Source organism: Capra hircus, chromosome 2 (genome assembly GCF_001704415.2).
Source record: "Capra hircus breed San Clemente chromosome 2, ASM170441v1, whole genome shotgun sequence".
Classification (NCBI taxonomy): Eukaryota; Metazoa; Chordata; class Mammalia; order Artiodactyla; family Bovidae; genus Capra; species Capra hircus.
Window position 1 is genome coordinate 117,779,337 of NC_030809.1, and position 20,194 is coordinate 117,799,530.

General features: G+C 40.4%; 1 protein-coding gene across 8 annotated transcripts in view; it reads left to right on the forward strand.

Moving 5' to 3' along the window:
• OSBPL6 (oxysterol binding protein like 6) overlaps positions 1–20,194 on the forward strand; it is a 223,533-nt gene that overhangs the window by 161,469 nt on the left and 41,870 nt on the right. For 4 of the 8 annotated variants that reach the window (XM_018065127.1, XM_018065144.1, XM_018065136.1 and 1 more), the window contains 8 exons: positions 1,416–1,538; positions 4,185–4,238; positions 5,523–5,636; positions 5,754–5,924; positions 8,826–8,958; positions 14,743–14,846; positions 15,411–15,503; positions 19,783–19,857. In XM_018065127.1, coding sequence (XP_017920616.1) covers positions 1,416–1,538; positions 4,185–4,238; positions 5,523–5,636; positions 5,754–5,924; positions 8,826–8,958; positions 14,743–14,846; positions 15,411–15,503; positions 19,783–19,857 — 867 coding nt within the window. The remainder of the gene's footprint in view (positions 1–1,415; positions 1,539–4,184; positions 4,239–5,522; positions 5,637–5,753; positions 5,925–8,825; positions 8,959–14,742; positions 14,847–15,410; positions 15,504–19,782; positions 19,858–20,194) is intronic. The other 4 variants (XM_018065156.1, XM_018065159.1, XM_018065150.1 and 1 more) reach the window with 3 other exon arrangements.

Below are 20,194 nucleotides of genomic sequence, written 5' to 3' on the forward strand. Positions count from 1 at the left end.
TATGGCCCCTTGGCCCCTGGGGCCTGCCAGAGCCTCACAGTCCTGCAACAGACTCTAGACAGCCACCACCCAGACCCTGGGCTGGCAAGTCCATCTGCCCCAAGATAGTACCCCTTGCCGTTCCTGCTGAAGCCTCTGTGCTATAGTCTAAAGAAGATTGCTGACAGGACACCCCTCAGAAGTCAGCTTCCTGAGTCAGTTTGGGTTAGTTCGTTCTGCAGAGAGTCCCGCCCTGATCCTTGAAGCTGCATCCAGCTTTCCGGAGCTGAGGTGCCGAAGCAGGTTGTGCTGAGAGATTTTGCTTCCCTGCTCCCTGGGCAGGATTGCAGCAGTCATGCGTGCCACGTGACCTCAGTGTTCCTGCCTCTACTTCTGCTTGAGTGGGCCCCAAGCCTGCGGTCTAGAACACGAGTGTTTGCCAGGTCAGCAGCTACTATAGAGCTGCCTGGGCCCTTGGAAATTACCTGGTCTGGGGATTTTAAAACCCAGGATGTGGCTACAGAGCAGCTGTCCAACATGGAAGCAGACCCAAGGGGAACTGTGGCAGGCTGAAGACAGGCTGCCATCCCCCAGGGCAGGACCACTGTTGCCAGATCTTAGGCTTCCACAAACACTAGAAATCTGGAGTTTTAAAGTCTGAAATCCTCTGATTTTAAAATATTGACAATTCATTTTGAAAGCTTTTCTTAAAAACAACATAGATGAACAAAACATCTCTTATGGAAGAGGAAACCGTGATTAAGTCTGTTTTTACCAGAGGAGGGTGATAATGTGCACTCAAGAAGCTCAGATTTTTGGCCATACAGTTGGGTGTTCTTTCCACGGGCTCCCAAAGGTGTGTGTTTCTCACAATGTGTGTCTTCAAAAGCACAGACTTCTTGGTGGGTATTTGGCCAGCGGGGCATTTTATGCTCACTCAGAAATGTCAGCAGCCTCCCCAAGGGGAAACAGATGCTCACAGCGCTGCTCTTCAGCCTAACAGGCTGTGGGCCACTTAGGCTGGTGCAGCCTTTTTGTTTCTACAGAAAGCCAGGCCCACATGCTAATTGAACGCATTTCGTCAAAATGATCTTATTTTAAAACTTTAATGTGCCTCTATCCCCAGAGATGAACTGCCTGGAAAAGTGCATTTTAAATATTGTGAATGCAGGCAATCAAAACCATTCTACCCCAGACTTCACCTCTGTCCAGCTCATTTCTGATGGCCTGCATTCCTCCAGGTGTACCCAGGAACTCACTCTCACTTCAGTTATAAGTGCATAGCTGTGTGTGATATTACAGAACGCTCCAGAATGATATTCATACTTCTGATGGGTTGAGTGTTGTTTCAAAAGCAACTTCTACCTAGGAATTTGCTTTAAGTGTGTCATCAAACACTGAGAAATATGTGATTTGTTTTTCTTCTTTTCTCTTAGGAAGCTGACAGCTGGGAAATTATAGAAGGACTGAAAATAGGCCAAACCAATGTCCAGAGACCAGACAAACATGAAGGTTTTATGCTAAAGAAGAGAAAATGGCCTTTAAAAGGCTGGCACAAGGTAACATTTTCATCACATTCATCTTCATATCATCTTCATAATTAGAGAGGCTCTTACTTGAAGTGTCATTAAGTGGTTATACAGCCTTATTTTAACCATATAGGCTGCAACCTATCGTATCTATTTAAGTCAGAGTTCTGTAATGTCTGTAAGCAGAGAAAAAAATATTTTACATATTTAAAATCCAGTTTAGACATATTGTTGTGTACGCTGCTTTTTAAACTTAAATTAGGATAAATATGTTCTTATTAAATATTCTTCTAAATCTGAGCTGCTTCAAATGCATGCATGTATTTTCTCAGATGGATTTATGCTATATATCCCACCACTACTGAACCAGTTTCCTATTGCTATGTGTGAACATGTGTCTGATTTTTTACTGTATGATGTTGTGATGAAGATTCTTACACATGAATTTCCATTTAAGTTCTTGGAGTAAATTCCTAGAATTATTGTTCACCAGTGCAAACTAAAGATGGAGAATCACTTGTCTTGGAAGTCTGTCTATTGCCCTTTAATATATATGGTGTATTTCTCTCTCCCCAACTCCACACAATTTTTCCATCTTCCAGTTTTAATTATGAAGAAAGTATTTTGCACTGTATTGTTGCAATGACCTGAGTAGCAAGAATTCTGGACACTTAGGAGAAGCAAGCTGTCCTCTGTTTTCAAGATAAGCCTTTGGATAGACCACCAGGATCTATCTGGAATCTGGAAGAACAGGTTCATTACTTGCCACATCTGCTGATGGATTTCATCTCAAGGCAGATGGATCTGTGGGTGCAAATGGAGTGGTGTTTGCTGCCCATTGGTTCAAAAATGGAGGATATGGATTATAACATCCTTACGGAAATGTATTTCTTGCAAATTAAGGGAAGGACCTAAAAATTAACAGATGGGAAGTGTTGCCTCAACTCCCCATCTCTGAGGATGGAATAAAAGCAAGTCAAAGAGTCTTCTTCTCTCCCACTTGTCAGAAACCTTGGCAGTCTCCTCAAACCCATAATACTATTCCAGTACCAGGAGTCTCTCTTCACCCTTGATCTCTCTTGGATTTTGGTCAACTGGCCTTACACCTTCCTGGAAGCACCTTTGCCTTTCATTCTGACCTTCCCACTTTGCAGTTCCTCAAATCAATGGCCTTGCTTATCTTCTCCCCATGACCATCCTATAGGTTATCTCTGCTAGAATTCTTTGATAGATAGAAATGGAAAAATAGAAGAAAGGGGGGGGTCAAAGAAACATTTCTCTGAATCGCTAACTTTAATTTAGCACTCTTAGTCCATGTTTCAGCAAACTTGGCTGTGGTTCAGAAGCAGCTCTCTCTGGATCTTCCCTTAGAACATTTTGCTACATGAGCAGAAGTAGGTCCTCCCTTGCATCTCCTTTGCTCCTGGTCTGTGATCCTGTATTTTTTCCAGCATCAGTCCATTTGATTGCCCAAGTCATAGGCAATCAAAAAATCAAGTATTTTTCAGCTGTAGAGATTCTTTCTTCTGGTGCTTACTTTTTGCCCCCTAGAACTGAAACAAAGGGGTTCCAGTGGCCTTCTGTGAGTTCTGTATAGGGTGTCCCCAGGCCCAACTGCCTGTCACCTCAGCAGCCTAGAGTTCCTAAGTCACATAAAAACTTCCCAGCCGAGTAATTTACCAGCCACAGTAATTTACCTGCATCTGTGGAGATTAGAGGACCCTGGACCCATTATGTAACTGGGTCATGGGAGCTGTTGGTTCCCCTGTCAATTGTCCATGGAAAGGAAATCAACCACAAAGAGCTCCTGAGATTTGTGGATCAAAAATAGCTAGATTCATTTGGACTGGACCAGGAGTATCTTGGAAGAGACAGAAACCACTCCAAATATATATATTTATTCCCCCTTAATAGAGTGTAGAAATAATTTTTAATATGCTTTACTAATAGTGAAATGGAAGTATTTTTCTAAGTGCAGATGCAAGCATATTGATAAGGCTACTCTTTAAATTTTCCAGATAATTCATTATTCATAGCTCCAGTCCACTGGCTTCTATTTACAGACATGGGTATTTTCAGAATTATCAGTGGTAGCTAGGGAAAGTCAAGAATTGACCTCCAAGGTGGAAAAGTAAACAAGTAGCCAAGTTACTCATGGAATCACTGTGACCTAAGTCAGTTTATTCTCATTTCTTACTTTGAAAAACACCCCAGTGTAGTTCATTCAGAAAGTCCTAGATGTAGGCCCTGGAATTCCTCCTGCTACCCCCACACCCCCATTAAGAAACACTGTGGTGATGGGGGAGATCCATGTGGTCCACTGGTTAGAATTCAGCACTTTCAGTGCTGTGGCCCAGGTTCAGTCCCTGGTCAGGGAACTGAGATCCCATAAGCTGTGCAGTACAGCTGAAAAGAAAAGAAAAACTGTGGTGAAAGAGTTCATCCCCATTGGATTTATGTGTAAAAGAACCCTACTAGGTAAATGGTATGGAACGTGAGCTCAGATTTCCTTACCATTCCATGTGACTGGCTGTGGCCAGGTACACTAAATTCAAATACATGGAAATGGTCAAACATATTGATTACTAAGTATCAAGCAATATTAGACCCACACTTGTGAATGTTTTATGTAATTCAAAATACTGATAGTAACTGGGGACTGTTTGGTTCTTGCAGCGTTTTTTTGTCCTGGATAATGGAATGTTAAAGTATTCAAAGGCACCACTTGATGTAAGTAGACAAAAAGATTGGTTTCGAATTCTGCTTGAAATGAGTCAACACCGCAGTGTACAAGTGTTGTGCCATAGTTACCAGTTCTGTGTTTTTGTGTGCCTGTAAGACTTAGCAACCTACCAAACTTCCATGTTGCATGGAAGGTGTGTTTTATGCTTATGTTCAAGCTAGCATAAAAATCTCAAACTGATGCATGAAAATTTAACTATTGTAATGTATGCTGTTAAAAACAGAAGCTTAAACCTAAAAGTCACCAACTAACAAAAATCACCCTTTCTGTCTTAGAAAACTCAAGCAGACTTTTTTCCCTGCATTTCTCAATAAACTACGCTTTGTGTGCTTTTTCTGAGATTTAGCATGCGTTCTTACTGATGTTTTTTTAAGACTTATCTGTGGACTTCATTTCTGTTTCATACATTCCTTTATCTTGAGCATCCCAGCTCTAAAATTATTCCAAATTACTTTTCTTTAATATCAGAAGTTATTGTTTGCATGCAAAACTCTCTTCTTATCATGGTGTGTGGGAGATGGTCCGTCTTCCATCTGAGTCTGAACCCCGAGGCGCGACATCCCGGGGACGACGCTCTCGAGCGAGGCGGCCCGGACCGTGACTGCACGCCGCCACCAGCTGCGGCTCAGGGGGCGAGGGCAGGCGCGACGGGCTCCCCCTCACCACCAGCTGCGGGGCCGGGGAAGCTGAGGCCGACCGGGGCGTCGCGCCCCGACACAGCCCCCCTTCCCCCAGGGCTCACACCACTGTGGGAGAAATAACAGAGGGCTCAGATTTCAGTTCTGACCCTAGCTCCTTCATGAGTCAGCTGTGTGTCCTTGGTCAGATGAGGGCCGCCAGAAGATGAGCTGCCTGCTCTGTGCACTCAGTCCCAACTGCCCATTTCCACCCTGCAGCTGTCTGCTAGCTGATTACTTGGGTATATTTGGGGTTGTAGGTCAAAGATGGACCATAGTTATTTTAGGAACCAGAAAAAGTATCTCTTAGGATATAAACTGTGTAATCTAGAGTTACAAAGAATTGACATTATAGTTATGCCAAAACAAGAATGAGATGAATAGTCTTACTTATTGAAATTGGCCTGAAGTCACTGCAACTTCAGCTGTCCTCAAATTAAGGACCTTCAGAAACTTAGCCATTTCCTCTCTGTTCAGGAGGTGTGATCTTCCATCTCCTGTAGATAAATGAGAGTTCACACTAAGCTCACTTCAGTACAGAAACACATCAGATCACATATCCTTGCAGCCTTTTAACCCGTCTTTTGATTTCAGATCCAAAAAGGGAAGGTCCATGGAAGCATCGATGTGGGACTCTCTGTCATGTCAATTAAAAAGAAAGCTCGGAGAATCGACCTTGACACAGAAGAACACATCTATCATTTGAAGGTAAAGATGGCTTCCGAGGCTTCTCTGCCAATATCTGGGGAAATCCTTTGCCTAGACTAGTGGTTAGGCAGCAGACTGGCTTCACCATTACCTGTTCCTCTTTTTCAATTGTTGTAGGTGAAATCCCAGGACTGGTTTGATGCATGGGTCTCCAAACTGCGCCATCATCGATTGTATCGGCAGAATGAAATTGTGAGATCACCACGAGATGCTAGTTTTCACATTTTTCCTTCAACCTCCACAGCTGAATCCTCACCAGCTGCTAATGTTTCAGTTGTGGATGGAAAGGTATGACTTCATTATATAAAAGTCAGCCCGGAAATTGCTTGGAAGATTATGCAGACATATTTACTGAGTCTCATTTGACAAACCAGGAAGAGAAGGTTGGCTTTGTACACTAACTCTCAGAAGACAATAGTGCCATTTAGCATCAAAGTTAATTACAAGTATACAGTAGATTAGATGGGAATGTGGATCACCAAGAGAATTAACAGTTACTTTTCCTATGAATGGACTACATCTTAATTTTCAATGGCTTTATAAGCATATTAGAGAGTAGAGTGAACATTTGGTTAATCAATACCTAGAAATCAATGTCTTCCTGGGTGGTAATAAGAAGACCACAGTGTTTTCAGAAAGAAGCTTGCTTTTTTGCCTTGAGCTGGAATACATACATGACCACAAGAGAGACCGGTGAATTTCCCCATGATAAGGCGAGTGGGCTGGAGATTGCGACAGTAACATAAGTAGTGGCCTATTTGAGACTAGGCACAGTGTTAAGCATGGGACATTCATTCATCTCTACTCTTTAATATAGCCAAAGCTCAGAGACAGCTAAGAATTTTTCCAGAAGACATTATCAGCTGAGTCTTCATCTCAGCTCCATCTGAATCTTCATCTTTGTTTCCAAAATCAGTGTCTTTTCCATTGTACCAGATTAAGGGAGGCTGAAGCTATTCTTTGGGCTGTTTTTTTCTGTGTTGAAACACTAGAGGTATTGCCTGTTAAAAACCAAGGTTAGGTCAATGGAACAGGGAGAGAGCTGTTTTTGCCTTTGCTGCAATAATTAGGTTTTCTGAACCATAGCCACATTGCACTACCCAGGATTCTTCCAGTTTCTTACTTGGCACCTGATATTGAGAACAAGGACATCTGTGAACAGCTGGCTGCCACAGGGAACTGAGTTCAAGTGTGTTTCAGTGACGGTTCTGCTTTTCTCTGTTTTCCTACATAGGGGTGTATGGACTAATATATATCCAAGTTTCCTTACCAAGCATTGAAAAACCTCATGGGGTAACTGGAAGACTCATCAAATCAGATTAAATTAAATATAGCTGTATTTAGCTATTGCTGTTTTGATGGAAATTACTTAAGTCATTTTTGTTAAATCCTGTTAATTATATTTGGTTGACCCAAAAATTCATTCAGGTTTTTCCATAACATCCTACAGAAACACCCAAAAGAACTTTTTGACTAACCCATTATTTCACAAGGCTCTCAAACATATTTCATTCTGGAATATCTCTCTTCTAGAAACAGGGTGTTGGATTAACCCTGATACTAACTGCTTCTGAAATATAAGGAAATGAATCAGTTGTTGTTTAATCACTAAGTCAAATCCAACTCTTTTGTGACCCCATGGACTATATAGCCTGCCAGGCTCCTCTGTCTGTGGGATTTTTCAGGCAAGAATACTGGCGTGGGTTGCCATTTCCTTCTCCAGGGGACTAATGAATCAGTAAATCGGGGTTATTAGGGAACAGGGCACTTACTGAGTAACACACACAAGATGTTCAAGGTAGTCCCCAAGATTCTCTGGGCCTCCTGTGTTCTCATCACAAAATGGAATGAATCCCAGAGTTAGTCCAAATTAAACAAGAAATGTATTCTAGATGGATATTAAATATATATACATATTTAATCATTTGGTTCTTCCAGCTTCTGCCTGTGTCTTTGGCACAGAGTGTTGATAAAAGATGTATTATTTTCATCTCTTGTGTTATGTATTAAATAACTTGGGTGACATCTGAGACTGGAGAACTGAAACCAAATCCTCCCCATTGTTTGCCTTGGAATAAGAAAGGGCTTCGGCTCTGGTTTTCATAGATGTATTGCTCTCATTACAAACAACATACCTCTAAGATCTAACTCGGTGAAAGATTTCCATTACATTTATCAAAATGCAATAAAGAGTGAAAAGAGCTTTTTATCACTTTGCTTGCATTCTAGGCATCAAATGATGAGGTTCCAGAATGTTAATTGCTTTGTGGCCCTGTGCGGGTAATAAATAAGTCTGGATTTGCTAAGCATGCGCATCCTTCACTTCATAGTGATTTACAAGAGACACAATCAGTTGTAATTGAATATTAAAGTCAAGTATGGAGTTTTAAAGTTGTTTCAGCTTTAGGGGAATATGTTTCTGCTTTTTTCTTGGAGTGTTTCTCACGCTCACGTTAGTATCTACATACTTCATACAACTTTATTTCATATAAAATCTCTTTAATAGAAAGTCTGTGAGCTATAGATAATAATAACTTGCCAAGGCTGCCTCTTTTTTTGCCATGCTGTGTGGCTTATAGAATCTTACTTTGCTGACCAGGGATATAACCCGGGCTCCCGTCAGTGTAAGTGCCAAGTCCTCACCACTGGAGTGCCAGGGAATTCCCAAGACTGCCATTTTATACGTTACAGTTTTCAGTATGCAATGTCATACTGAATATGCAGTTTTCAATATTTTGATGGAAAGGATGCTTGCTGGTGCATAATGTATTTAAGAATCACAAGTGGCTGATAACACCATGAGTTAGTCATAAGGGTACAGAAAGCTTTCAAAAAGTAAAGGCCTTCATTCGTGAGTTGAGGACTGCAAGAAGGACACTATCAACCATAACTTAGTGGGTAATTAAAAACCATTGAAAATTTGAGTTGGCAGGTCCTTGCAAATATAATATTCTTAAGCATTGTCTGCTTCATTGTACGGTGGAGATGGCAGCTTAACGAGTGTTGTTATCACCTATGAATTTTTACTCCCCTGAGCTTGTACCACATTTAGCCGAGAGGCTTCTTCCATATTTTAAGCTTGCCCTTTTTCCCCCTTTTTAAATGTAGCTTTGAGGATGCTAGTGTTCTTTTTAGTCACTAACATGTACTATTCCTGCCTAACCCTACGCATTTTGCTGTTTGCTGTAGGTGCAGCCAAACAGCTTTCCATGGCAGTCCCCTCTGCCCTGTAGCAGCAGCCTCCCTGCAACCTGCACGACCGGCCAGAGCAAGGTGGCGGCCTGGCTGCAGGACTCGGAAGAGATGGACAGGTGTGCAGAAGGTCAGTTCATGCCCGGTGTGGGCTCTCGGTGAGCCAACAAGACAGACACAAAAGGGCCAAGTTGTATGGGTCCTGCACCTTTCGGGTTTCTTACCTGTCCATTCTCCTGCACCCTCAGAACTACTGAATCTGGTTTCGCCCTTACGCTGACTCCCACCCACTTCAACCCTCTCAGCCCCTTTCCTTAGCAGTTTCCTCTGGCTTCCTTAGCCTCCCACGCCCTGCACCCTGGGGGTGATCACCCAGCTGAGTGCTGCCTCAGGAGCACCCTCCACCCTCTCTCCTGAGAGTCCACTAGGTCACTTACACGGCTGCCTTCTCTGCTGCTCTATCTGGCCTGCAGAACAGTGTGTGTTCCCCAACTACCGGCAATAAACAGCCATGTTATACTGCATCTTTAGCCAGCATTACCTGGTGGTGGTGTCCCACTCTGGATCAGTTATTGAATACTCTGAACTAGTACACAGTTCCTTCATTATACCATCTCTCAGCCTCTTGACTTGCAGAAGCTTTTTCCTTCCATGTCATGAACCTGAGCATGTTGGTTCAAACTGGATCCACAGACCATTTCCAGTCTGTGAGACGGCTTTCATTTGACATTCAAAAATGAAAAGAAAAAAATAATAAAAACAGGTGTTTAATAAATCTAAATTGATTTCATTTTAAAATTATTTTTAGCTTATATTGGACCTCTTTTTTAATATTAAATTTTTTCCTTTATAAAGTTATAGTGAAAGGAGATGTTACATTATTTTATGACCTCACTTAGAAAAATTGAAATTTGGTGATCTATGTTCATGCCTTGACCAAAACAAATTGTTTTTTGCTCTCCACATGTGTGAACTCAAAGTCTGCGGTATTTTTATTAGTTCTCTCCACATCCCAAGCTCAGTATTTATGTGAAAAATATGACTTTGAGGGGGATGTTATATTCATTAAGTGTGTCAAGCTAACATTCCATTGAAAGGGTTTTACTTGATTGTATACACAAAACACACAAATATTACTTTGCCTTTATGAACTTCCGGTTGGGGAAGAAGCTGAGCTCACTGTCCTACATACTGAAGACTCGCTCGCCTCTGCGGCTGTGCTGGACAGTCAGCCTCTCCTCTACTTTCTGCCTCCTTGTTCGTGCTTGTGGCGTTCAACCTGGCCACCAGTGTTGTTGAAAAGATGGAGATTGTTCACTGGGACCAAAGTGCATTCATATGACCAAAATAAATAGACATTGGCTTTGATGCCAAGAAGCCCCTGACTGGTGGGGGCTGTCTCTGTCTCCCTGTGTGCTTCTAAATAGTCTGTGGCCCATTCTTGTGCCCTTATGCCAGCCTTGGGGGTGACCCTCCTTTCTCCCCATCCTGACCTCTCTACCTGTGTCCTTGTCCTGCCATTCTCTTCTTCAGGATTTAGCAAAGGAATGATCTCTTTTCTCGGGAACAACCTAAGTCTTTCCCACCTTCCTTGTTCCTGCCTGTAGACTCCAGCTTCTCTCCCCTAAGTTGACTTGGCCCTTACGACTCTATGGCAAAAGCGTTCTTGGCAACAAGAGGCCGTCTGATTTCTGCTGTGTTCTCAAGCCTCATCCTGTGACCCACCCTGCAAGACCTTGTCTAATGGGCCTCCACTTTTAGGTCCTGTGAAGTTTTCCCTTTTTCTCCAGTTGTTCCTCCTTTATTTCACTGGGATTCTACTCTGGTCAGCCTTGGTTGTAGGGATGGTCAAGATTGAGTATTCTGCTTTTAGCTTCAGTAATAATAAGCAGAGTTTATTGAGTGCTTATGGGGGTTGGGCACAGAGTTAAGTACTTTACATATGTGGTCTTTTATACGTTTTCACAATAGTACCAAGCAGGAATTATGAGCCATATTTTTCTAAATAGGAAGACCACAGCTCAGAGAGGTTGAGCAACTTGTCCATGTTACACAGCAAGTACTTGGCAGAGCTGCAGGGCTAACCCAGATCAGCTTGATCCCAATGACTATGCTCAGTGCTCTGGAAACAATAGGCATGCTTCTAACTGCAGTCTCTATTATGATGAGGATGAGGATGATGATGATAAGATGGTAGTGGTCATGGTGGCAGTGGATAGGATGGGTCATGTCTTGTGCAGCAGGCGCTGTTCTAGGTGTTTTATATGCATTGACTCATTTAATCCTCTCAATGCCGCTTTACAGGTGAGGAAACATAGGCTCAGAGAAGTCAGGTCACTTTAACCAAGTTGACACAGCCAGTGACGGTGGAGCTGGGAGTCAGACTCAGGGTCTGACTCCGGAGCGAATGCTCTTAATCACTGTACCGTATTTCCCTCAAACAGGTGGAACACTCTGTGCCCCAGACCTCTGTACGCAGCCTGTGCTGCATTCCCAGCCGCTTCCCGCACTGTTGACCCTTTCTGTTGATGCGCTTGGTCACGCTCTCTTCTCAGCCTGTCAAAAACCAATTCTGTCTCCTCTGTGGAAACGGCCCCAGCTCCTGGATTCCCCTGTGTTTGGCGGTGCTGCCATCATAACCACTCCTCAAACCTCTGTCATCTCTGCCCCACCCAGCCTGTTCATCCCGTGGAGGCTGAGGTCGTTATTCCTTTGAAACCTACCCGCCCCGCCACCCCGACCTCTCGCCCTCATCTGCCTTCCTCTGGAATTCCATTTCTGCCAACCAACTCATGCTCTCTCTTTGCTCACCGGCCTCTGACTGCTACCCGCACCCTCAGTCTCTTGCTTTGTGACTCCGTGGCTCTCAGAGGCTCCTGGGGAACTGCTGCTCTTGGATGTGTTCACAGATGGTGCCAGCACTTAGCAGGCATCATTCCATTGCCCTTGGCTATGAGATATATGTATTACTGCTGCCCCCACTTTGCCGATGAGGAAAGTGAAATGCGTGGAAGTTAAGGAATCTTCCCAGTTATGCACTGCCCTGATGGAGAGGCTGGGGCTCCAGCCAACCCACATTTACTAATCCCAAAGCCAAATCTTTGTTCACTACATAAAATATGTAGTCCCTCAAGACCTCTATTTCTTAAAATAACTTTTGCAAAAATCTCTTTGAGTGGTTTTCTGTGGACTCTTGGGCCGTAGTCCAAGCTACTTAGCCCAGCATTTAACACCAACTTTCAGGTTTCTAGCCCTGCCTGCCCTTTCAACCTTGCCTTCCATAGGCCGAACTGAACTTGCTGTCTCCAGAGTCCTTGCATGTTCCTGCCTCCATGCGTTTGCACAGGCTGTTCTTCTCAACCTGCTGTGACTGCTCTGCCCTTCTCCATCTTCCTATTTTTCTGAATCCTCTATCAATCCTCCAGACCCACAAAAGTTTCCACTGTCTTATCTACTCTGACGACCTCAAACCACAGTAACTATCCCTTTCTTGAACTACCACAGCACTTTTTTTTTGGTCTATTCTGATCGTTTTATAGAGTCCCATCATTGAGGTTGGTTGCAGCTCAGAAGTTCATCATGTAACATCTTCTTGAACCCATAACATAGCACATTTATAGTTCCAGTACTTAAAGAGGCTAGCTATTCATAGGTCTGGATGTCTGTCAGTCCAGATCTCAAGTATGTAAGGTAGTTTCTTAGCTCTTGGAAAGCCATTTTTCTCACAGATGCAAAATGTTAAATTAGTATTTTATGTGTCTTCCTTGTGTACCAGTATATCTATCACTAAAATGGATACATAATAGTTTAAGGTACAGATTATTTATTGCATATATTTTCTTTAAACCAGAATGTAAATTCCATAAATCTTACTTTATCTCTGTATTCACTATGCTTAGAACTATGCTGGTTGCATAGTGTCTTTGTAACCAGTTGTACCGAAATGAAACAGTAAAGGAATAACTTTGGATGTGCTCTGAGTGCATAGTCATCAGTTGTGTCCGACTGTTTGCAGCCCTTTGGATTGTGGTCCACAAGGCTCCTCTTTGTGTGGGATTTTCCAGCAAGAATACTGACCCAGGAGTCAAACCCGTGTTTCCTGTGTCTCCTGCATTGCAGGCAGATTCTCTACCCACTGAGCCATCGGGGAACCTTAATTAATCATTGCACAATTGGATAATATGGTTTTTTTTATTTTTTTAATTTAACTTTTTATTTTATGTTGGAATATAGTCAACTCCAATGTTATCTTCGTTTCAGCAAGGCAATTCAGTTATACATATACATATATTCACTCTTTCAGATTCTTTTCCCATATAGGTTATTACAGAATATTAGATAGAGTTCTTTTTAGGACAAAGTAGAGATGATGAAAAAATAAGTAAACTGCTATATCCTTAAGTTTTCAAATTTTTACTATTATAAACTATCTCAACAGTCCTTTCTTGGCATAATTTTTCCTTTTTCCAAGGTTCTAAAAATAGATTTAATCTTGATTTAATGAAATTCTAGAGATTTTTTTTAAAGGTATTTTTATTGTCTTGGGTAAATTTTTATAATCCTTATGTATAATCAGACATCTAGGCAAGGAGTAAAATTCTGCCAAGGATTTAATTTCTTCCATATTTTAAATGATAGAAGTGTCAAGAAATGGTGAGGCTTGTTCCAAGTTAAGGCTCTAGAAGAATGATTAAACATAGTGCAATTAATATTCCATAAACACAGTTTCTGGTTTTCATAGAATTTTCAATGAAAGTTGCTACTTTCATTAAGAAGGTAAGAGAGTAAAGATTAACTGTTAGCACTAAACAGGTAAGAAAACTACAGCTGAGAAATATAAAGTAAATCAATGTTTCCCAACCTTAGTTTTGAATCCTTTTGCCTTTGATCAAATCCATTCACCAAGTTCTCTTTCCATTCTGTTAGAAAGGGTTTTAAGCCCCATTTTTAGATCTCTATACTACCTACATATACCCATTCGTATAGAATAATCACAGTTATTATGAAGAATGAGTGTAAATTTAGCAAATAGAATGCTTAATGGACAGGTAGTGTCAGGTTATGTCCCTGTCAGCATGCTTATAATGCAGTTTTAAGGCAAGTTAAAATGAGGTCTCTTTTCACCATCTTCTTTCTCCTCTTCCCTCCAGCCCCTTCCTTCTTTCTTTGTACTGCTTTTCTCTCTCATCCCTTTTATCTTTTGTATTTCCTACCTATCCAGCCCACTTGCTTTATTCTCTTCATGGGGGAAATGGGAGGAGTGTAATGGTGCTGCCTCCCCTGAAATGAGGAGAGAGTGATGGAAGGGTCCTGGCCTCCTCGGTACTCTCTTCTGCCACCTCCGTTAGGTCATTTCCTCTCTTGAGGAATTTAAAGGCCACTGATGGCCAAGAGTTCCCTGGAAGAGCCACAGCAGCCCTTGAGTAGCTCACCCAGACTCCAGCCTAGGGCAGATGCTGCTGAGAGATGGCGCCTGGGCGGGGCCTGGCCCCTAGTGTATTGCTGCTGCTCTGCTCTCTGGAGGGTGTGCAGGGGTTCTGAGTCCTACACACGAAGACCTTCACAGCAGGTAGACACGTTCCTAACAGCAAAACTGGACGACCACTGAAGTTCCCCAGAGCGTGCTTCTGTTGTGACAAAGGCCATCTCAGCAGAATCTCCCAATGTCACTGAGATTTTAATAGCTTTCTACCCTAATTGTTCATCTGTAAGAGTGGGTTTTGAACTCATCCAATAAATAATCAGTGGTTTGATGGTTCTAAACCAGAGAAGGTTTTCATCTGCCAGTATCATCGTCCTGTAAACATAGATCTACCTGATCATATTTGCCATAATTTGGATACACTGCCTTTTATTATCATCACCACCACTTCCTGCCCAGTTGTAACATATTTTTATTTCTGATCTGTTTTAGACCTTGCACACTGCCAGTCAAACCTTGTGGAACTTAGCAAACTCCTGCAAAATTTGGAAATACTTCAGAGAACTCAGTCAGCACCTAACTTTACTGACATGCAGGTAAACATATTATAGCTGCTGGTCAAAGGAACTTAAAATATTCACTCAGAATTTTTACTGAATTGTTATATGAATATATAAGGCAATATTTAAAGGGATATAACTATAATACAGATTAGCTTATATTCTAGAGTTATTCTTAATAACTTTTTGAATCTTGGTGTCATTGTGTTAAGATGTCTTTTTTAAAATGTTGTACATTTAAATACAGGCTAACTAGAAGTGAATATCTGAATCATTCTTCCACATTTATGTTGCATTAGAAATGATAATTATGAAGGTATAATTTGGGTACTGTAAGAATTTGTGCTATCTTTCCAAGTAGCAGAAAAACACCAAAGATCTCTAATCCTATTTTCATTTTGTATAGCAGAAAAATATGTTTTGTTTTTGTCTGCTTTTAATGCCCTTTATGCATCAGATGCACCTTTATCTCCTGGCTGGTTTGCTTTAGGTATCTAACAATGATTCTTTACTAACTTGCTGTGCTCTCTTTGTCTATGCCTGTATTATCTGTGTTAACTTAATAATGCTTTGTTGCTTTTAACTATTTATGCAATGTAGGCTAACTGTGTAGATATTTCAAAGAAAGACAAGCGGGTCACAAGACGATGGAGAACAAAAAGTGTCAGCAAAGATACAAAAATACAACTGCAGGTACAGACCTTACTTTTCCTTCATTCATATTTATAGATATTTTTAAAAATATTAGTATTTATATATCAGTTCTTAGAAGTTTAAAAGTTTAAAGCAACTGTTAACTGCTTTAAAGCTAGTGCTTTTCAGATTGAGTTATATTATCTAAAATAGTGAGAAATCTATTCTTATTGTGGCATAAGTAAAAAGAATGTAGAAGAAAGCTTAAAATTATGTAATATAGCTGTCAAGTGGCATTTTCATTCTCAATTATGGCCTTTGAACCATTAAAACATATTTTAACAAAAAATCACCTTAAAAATCTAGACTAAAAATCAAATGGGTTGTAATGAACATTTATATATACTAAATCTTAAAGGAGCCTTTTATGTGTTAGTGTTATCCAATCTTATATCTATTAATACATGAGATGAAGACTGTAATAGGTTAGAAATGAACAAACTTGGGTTCTAGTCTAATCACTGTGATTTCCTGGCAGTATAATCTCATTTATTTCTGTTAAATTGTCTGGGCCTCCATTAACTTCTGGGTAAAGTGATAGAGTTGCATTAATGATCTCTGAATTACCTTTCAACTCTAAAATTCTGTGATTCTACAAAAATAGATATTATTGGCCATCAACAGGCACTTTTAAAATTTGAACTAACCTCTTCATGGTTCATAATAAACTTACTTGAAATTCATTTAAAATAAGTTATATGAATAGTTGAAAATTTTTAACATAAGATCCTCTTATGTCATTGCATTGCAATGTACAAAATATTGTAAATGCCTGCAACCTCTCATGTCAAAATTCATGTTACTTTCAGATCCTTAAGCTTGAAATTTTACCACTCCAGTCCTAACTATATATTAATATTATGAAGGACTCTTGCCCTGCACAATCAGAATTAGACTCCTTATTTTGCTTTTCATTATGCTGTAAATCAATCTGTAACACAAAGAAGGGCTGCTTTTTAGAATATTTCAGTGTCTTTTAAATAAGAACAATAATTCTTCCTTAATTCTGATTTTACTGATAACATTCTTTGTGTTTTAATTCTAAACGTGTAAATAACCAATTCTTCATTACTTTGCTTACTAATCTGATTAATTTGAAAATAGATTTTTGCAAGCAATAAAGATCTTTTTTTTTTTTTTTTTTAGTTAGAATGTCCACATTGTGTGAACACAATTTTTTGTGATCTTTTGTTCAGTATGTTTTTCTGTTTTTTCTCCTTTCTATTCAGAAAATTAATACTGTCAAGACAAATGTGTCAAATGACTTCACAAGGAAATTGCCTAAAATTGCTTTCGGGAGTACCATATTTTTGAGCAAGTGATTGTCTAGTTTTGTGTGTGTATTTTTAAAACATAGTAACTATGGTTATCATAGGCAAGGAAAGAGAACCTTAATTGTAAACAGATTAACTGGACAGGGCCAGCATCATAGGAACATGCACAGTTGTGGGTAGATACCATTTCAATCTTGTTTTTTATAAGATAGCCCATTGAACATATTGCCATTCACAGCTATGGTCTGGAGTAGGTTGGTTCTGTCACTGAGTCTTTTTTCCTGAAGGAAACAGAATGCCATTCTGAATAACCCTCCCATTCATAGGCTGTGCTTTTCAATGTGTGGAGAGTTTGATGAAGGTTTTTCTTTTTTTTAAATCATCAAAAGAAGTTGTTCAAAAAGAGGAAAATATTCTTCTTTCATATTTATATCACATGTTGGGGTTGACTGTTTGTTCTTAAAGTTTCATTTATACTCTTTTGCCTTGTTTCTGTTTTGCCAAAGAGTGGGAAAATGGCCCTTGTGAGTCTAGTTCAGTTTTTTGGGGAGAACTGAAATTATTTCATCCCCATACTCAAAGAAAGTGTTAAACTTTCAAAAGTAGGAAATTTAGTTCCAACTCCAGTGGAAATAAATAGACAAAGGGGGGGTGGTAAGCTGTTAATCGTTTCCTGAAAAAGCTCACTTCCACTTGAATTGGTAAAACAAAAGATCGTAGGGTGAATGCTACAGAATTTGGTACAACCCCTAGACTTTTTCTGCTCACTCACACCAGCGACCTTCCAAGACCCCTTAGAATGCTCATTCTCTATCACTGCAAAGTTACCAGAAGTTTCTTCACCATCATACCTTACTGGGGAACCATAAGAATCAGCCAGTGATGACAATGACTGATATGAATGTCAGTACTTATCAGGTTTTTACCTACAGAAAGGCATAGCATTTATTTTTACTGTGATGGATTAAATATACCCACCCTAATATGCATATTCCCTCCTCCTGTTTTAAATGTTTCTTGACCATTAGAACTGCATCTCATGGTTCCAAGTATTTGTTTTGAGCTCATAATCATCTCACTACTTAAATCACTTTCTCTGAATGAGAGGCTTTTTGTAGTAAATGGCTCATTTTTCGTCCTCTCTGTCATTTGGAACGTTTAGTCCACCAGCCATTTATGGAGGAAATCTAAACTGTCTTGTGGCGGTGGTGGCGGTGGTTGTTGTTATTTCTCTTGTTGCTACAGATCTTGTTTTATGGAACTTGGTCTTTAGCATTCTGTAGTTGTAATTTTTGAGATAATTATAAAATAGATCATTTTAAAAATTGACTTCAGAAAGGTAAAAAATGAAGAACATGTTAAACTAGATGTTTGACTGTTTATTCTTACATAAGTACACTATTGATTTGAATGTGAATGTTAAAATTTGGACCACATTTCTACATGAAGCTACTGGGAAGCTAGCTCAAGAATCCACTGAGTAATTCATTGGAGGCAATAGGTGTCCTAGAAGTCACTGTGGAATTACCCGTAAGGAAAAATATTCCCTGTGTCCCAAAGTTTAAATTTCTGATTCTAATAAAAATCTTGGTATCATCATTATGCAGTAAAACAGTTTGGTTGTGTTTTAAATGAATGGAGGATGGCAAGAAGAGAATGATTTCATAAGGGTTGCTGGAGAAGAGATTACTACTAGATTTCCCATGTTGCTAATAGCATGAATTAAATACTAGGTCCCTAGATATTGGAGAGAATGAGGTATGGGGTAGCAGATAAATGATCTGTTGTCATTCATTGATCCTGGATCTCACAGATGCTCAAATTACACTGAAGAGTAAAACTACATTCTTTCTCATTTTTTTTTAACCACAGTAGGCATAAAGAGATTTTGTATAGAAAATGTTTTGTCTGACACAGATTATGTTTGTGTGTTTGTGTTTAATAATCATATACATATATGTACACAAAGGATTTGTGAAGATGGAAGAGAAATGTGAATGTAATTTGGAAAATTTGAAGAGAATTAAGAATTTAAGATATTTTTCTATTGTCCAAAAAGACTAACACAGCCATGCTGGTTTTTTTTTGTTTTTTTTTTTTTTCCTCAGTCTGACTGTTATGTGACTCTGAAAACATTTCAGCTAATTGGAACTGAAATTAATTCTCACAGCCTTGAAGAGTCAGGGTCTGTCAAATGCAGGCACAGTTGAGTTGATTAGAAGGAAATATTATTATCCCTTAATCCTGTCCACCAAAAAGAGAAGAAAGAAAAGCTCTAAGAGTCTTCTACTGGCACATCACTAAATGAAACATATGCCTTCAGGTTTTCAGAGTTGATTTTTATAGGTGTTATCTCAACCCACTGAGGACATTGTGGTTTACCTTCCTATTCTATGGGGACTGGCTTCCTCCTTGGAAAATTGTTCAATCAGAAAATGCCAACACCATACTTAATACTGAATCCCTCCCTTTATAGGAGGAGAGAAAGTGGGGAGTTGAATATTCCTGGGTATCCTTCCCCTTACTTTGGCCTCCCAGCAAGAAACAAAAAACTCTTCCTGGCCAACAGAAGGCTTTCATTACAACCTGTTTGTTTTAGCCTTTGCATATTATTTATTTAGTCACCTTCCCCTGAACTTATTTTTTCCTTTGCTTCCATTTATTGAATGCCTTTTGGCTTCATATAACATGGCATTGGATGAATAAAACAAAAGGTAAATTGATTTTACCTTGAAATTATAAGCTCTTCATCGCTTCATAACTCTCCATCTCCTTTTGGAGTAGGGGTAGTCAGCAGATAGATAAGTGTTTGGGTGGTCTGCTGTGCTAAACTTCTCTCATGGCGTGACTGCTCCTTCAGGCTCTTTTCAATGCTAAGATTTAGCAAAAGTCAACTGCAGTTAAAAAATCTCCCTCTCCTTTGTCTGATTCTCTTTCATCCTCCCATACCCCCCCTCCCCCGTCCCGTGTTTTCTCCTCCCTCCTCTCCTCTCATTCACTGTCAGGAAGGGCCATCTGCGAAGGGCCAGTTCAGCACAACTCGGCGCCGGCAGAGGCTAGCAGCAGCAGTGGCTACAACAGTGAGTGGATTTCCACCTCCAGTGGATGTTTAAAGAGAATGAGAAACTGTGTACTAGCTATTCACCCCCCTGCGCTAATGGTGCCCCTGGCGGGGATGGCGTCCAGCACGGCCCTCCTGGGCTGGCGGAGCTCACACATGCTCTCTGACTGCGTGGCGGGCGTCTCACGCACACAGGTGTTTGGGTTTGCAACGGAAAACTATCATGTAATCCAGATCTCTGCTTCTACTGTCAGTGTTAGAAACAGTTTAAATTCAAGGATGTATGTGGGATTGTCTTACATGGTGTGGGGTTGGGGGTGGGGGTTGGTTTTTGTTTGGTTTGTCTTTTTGCCATC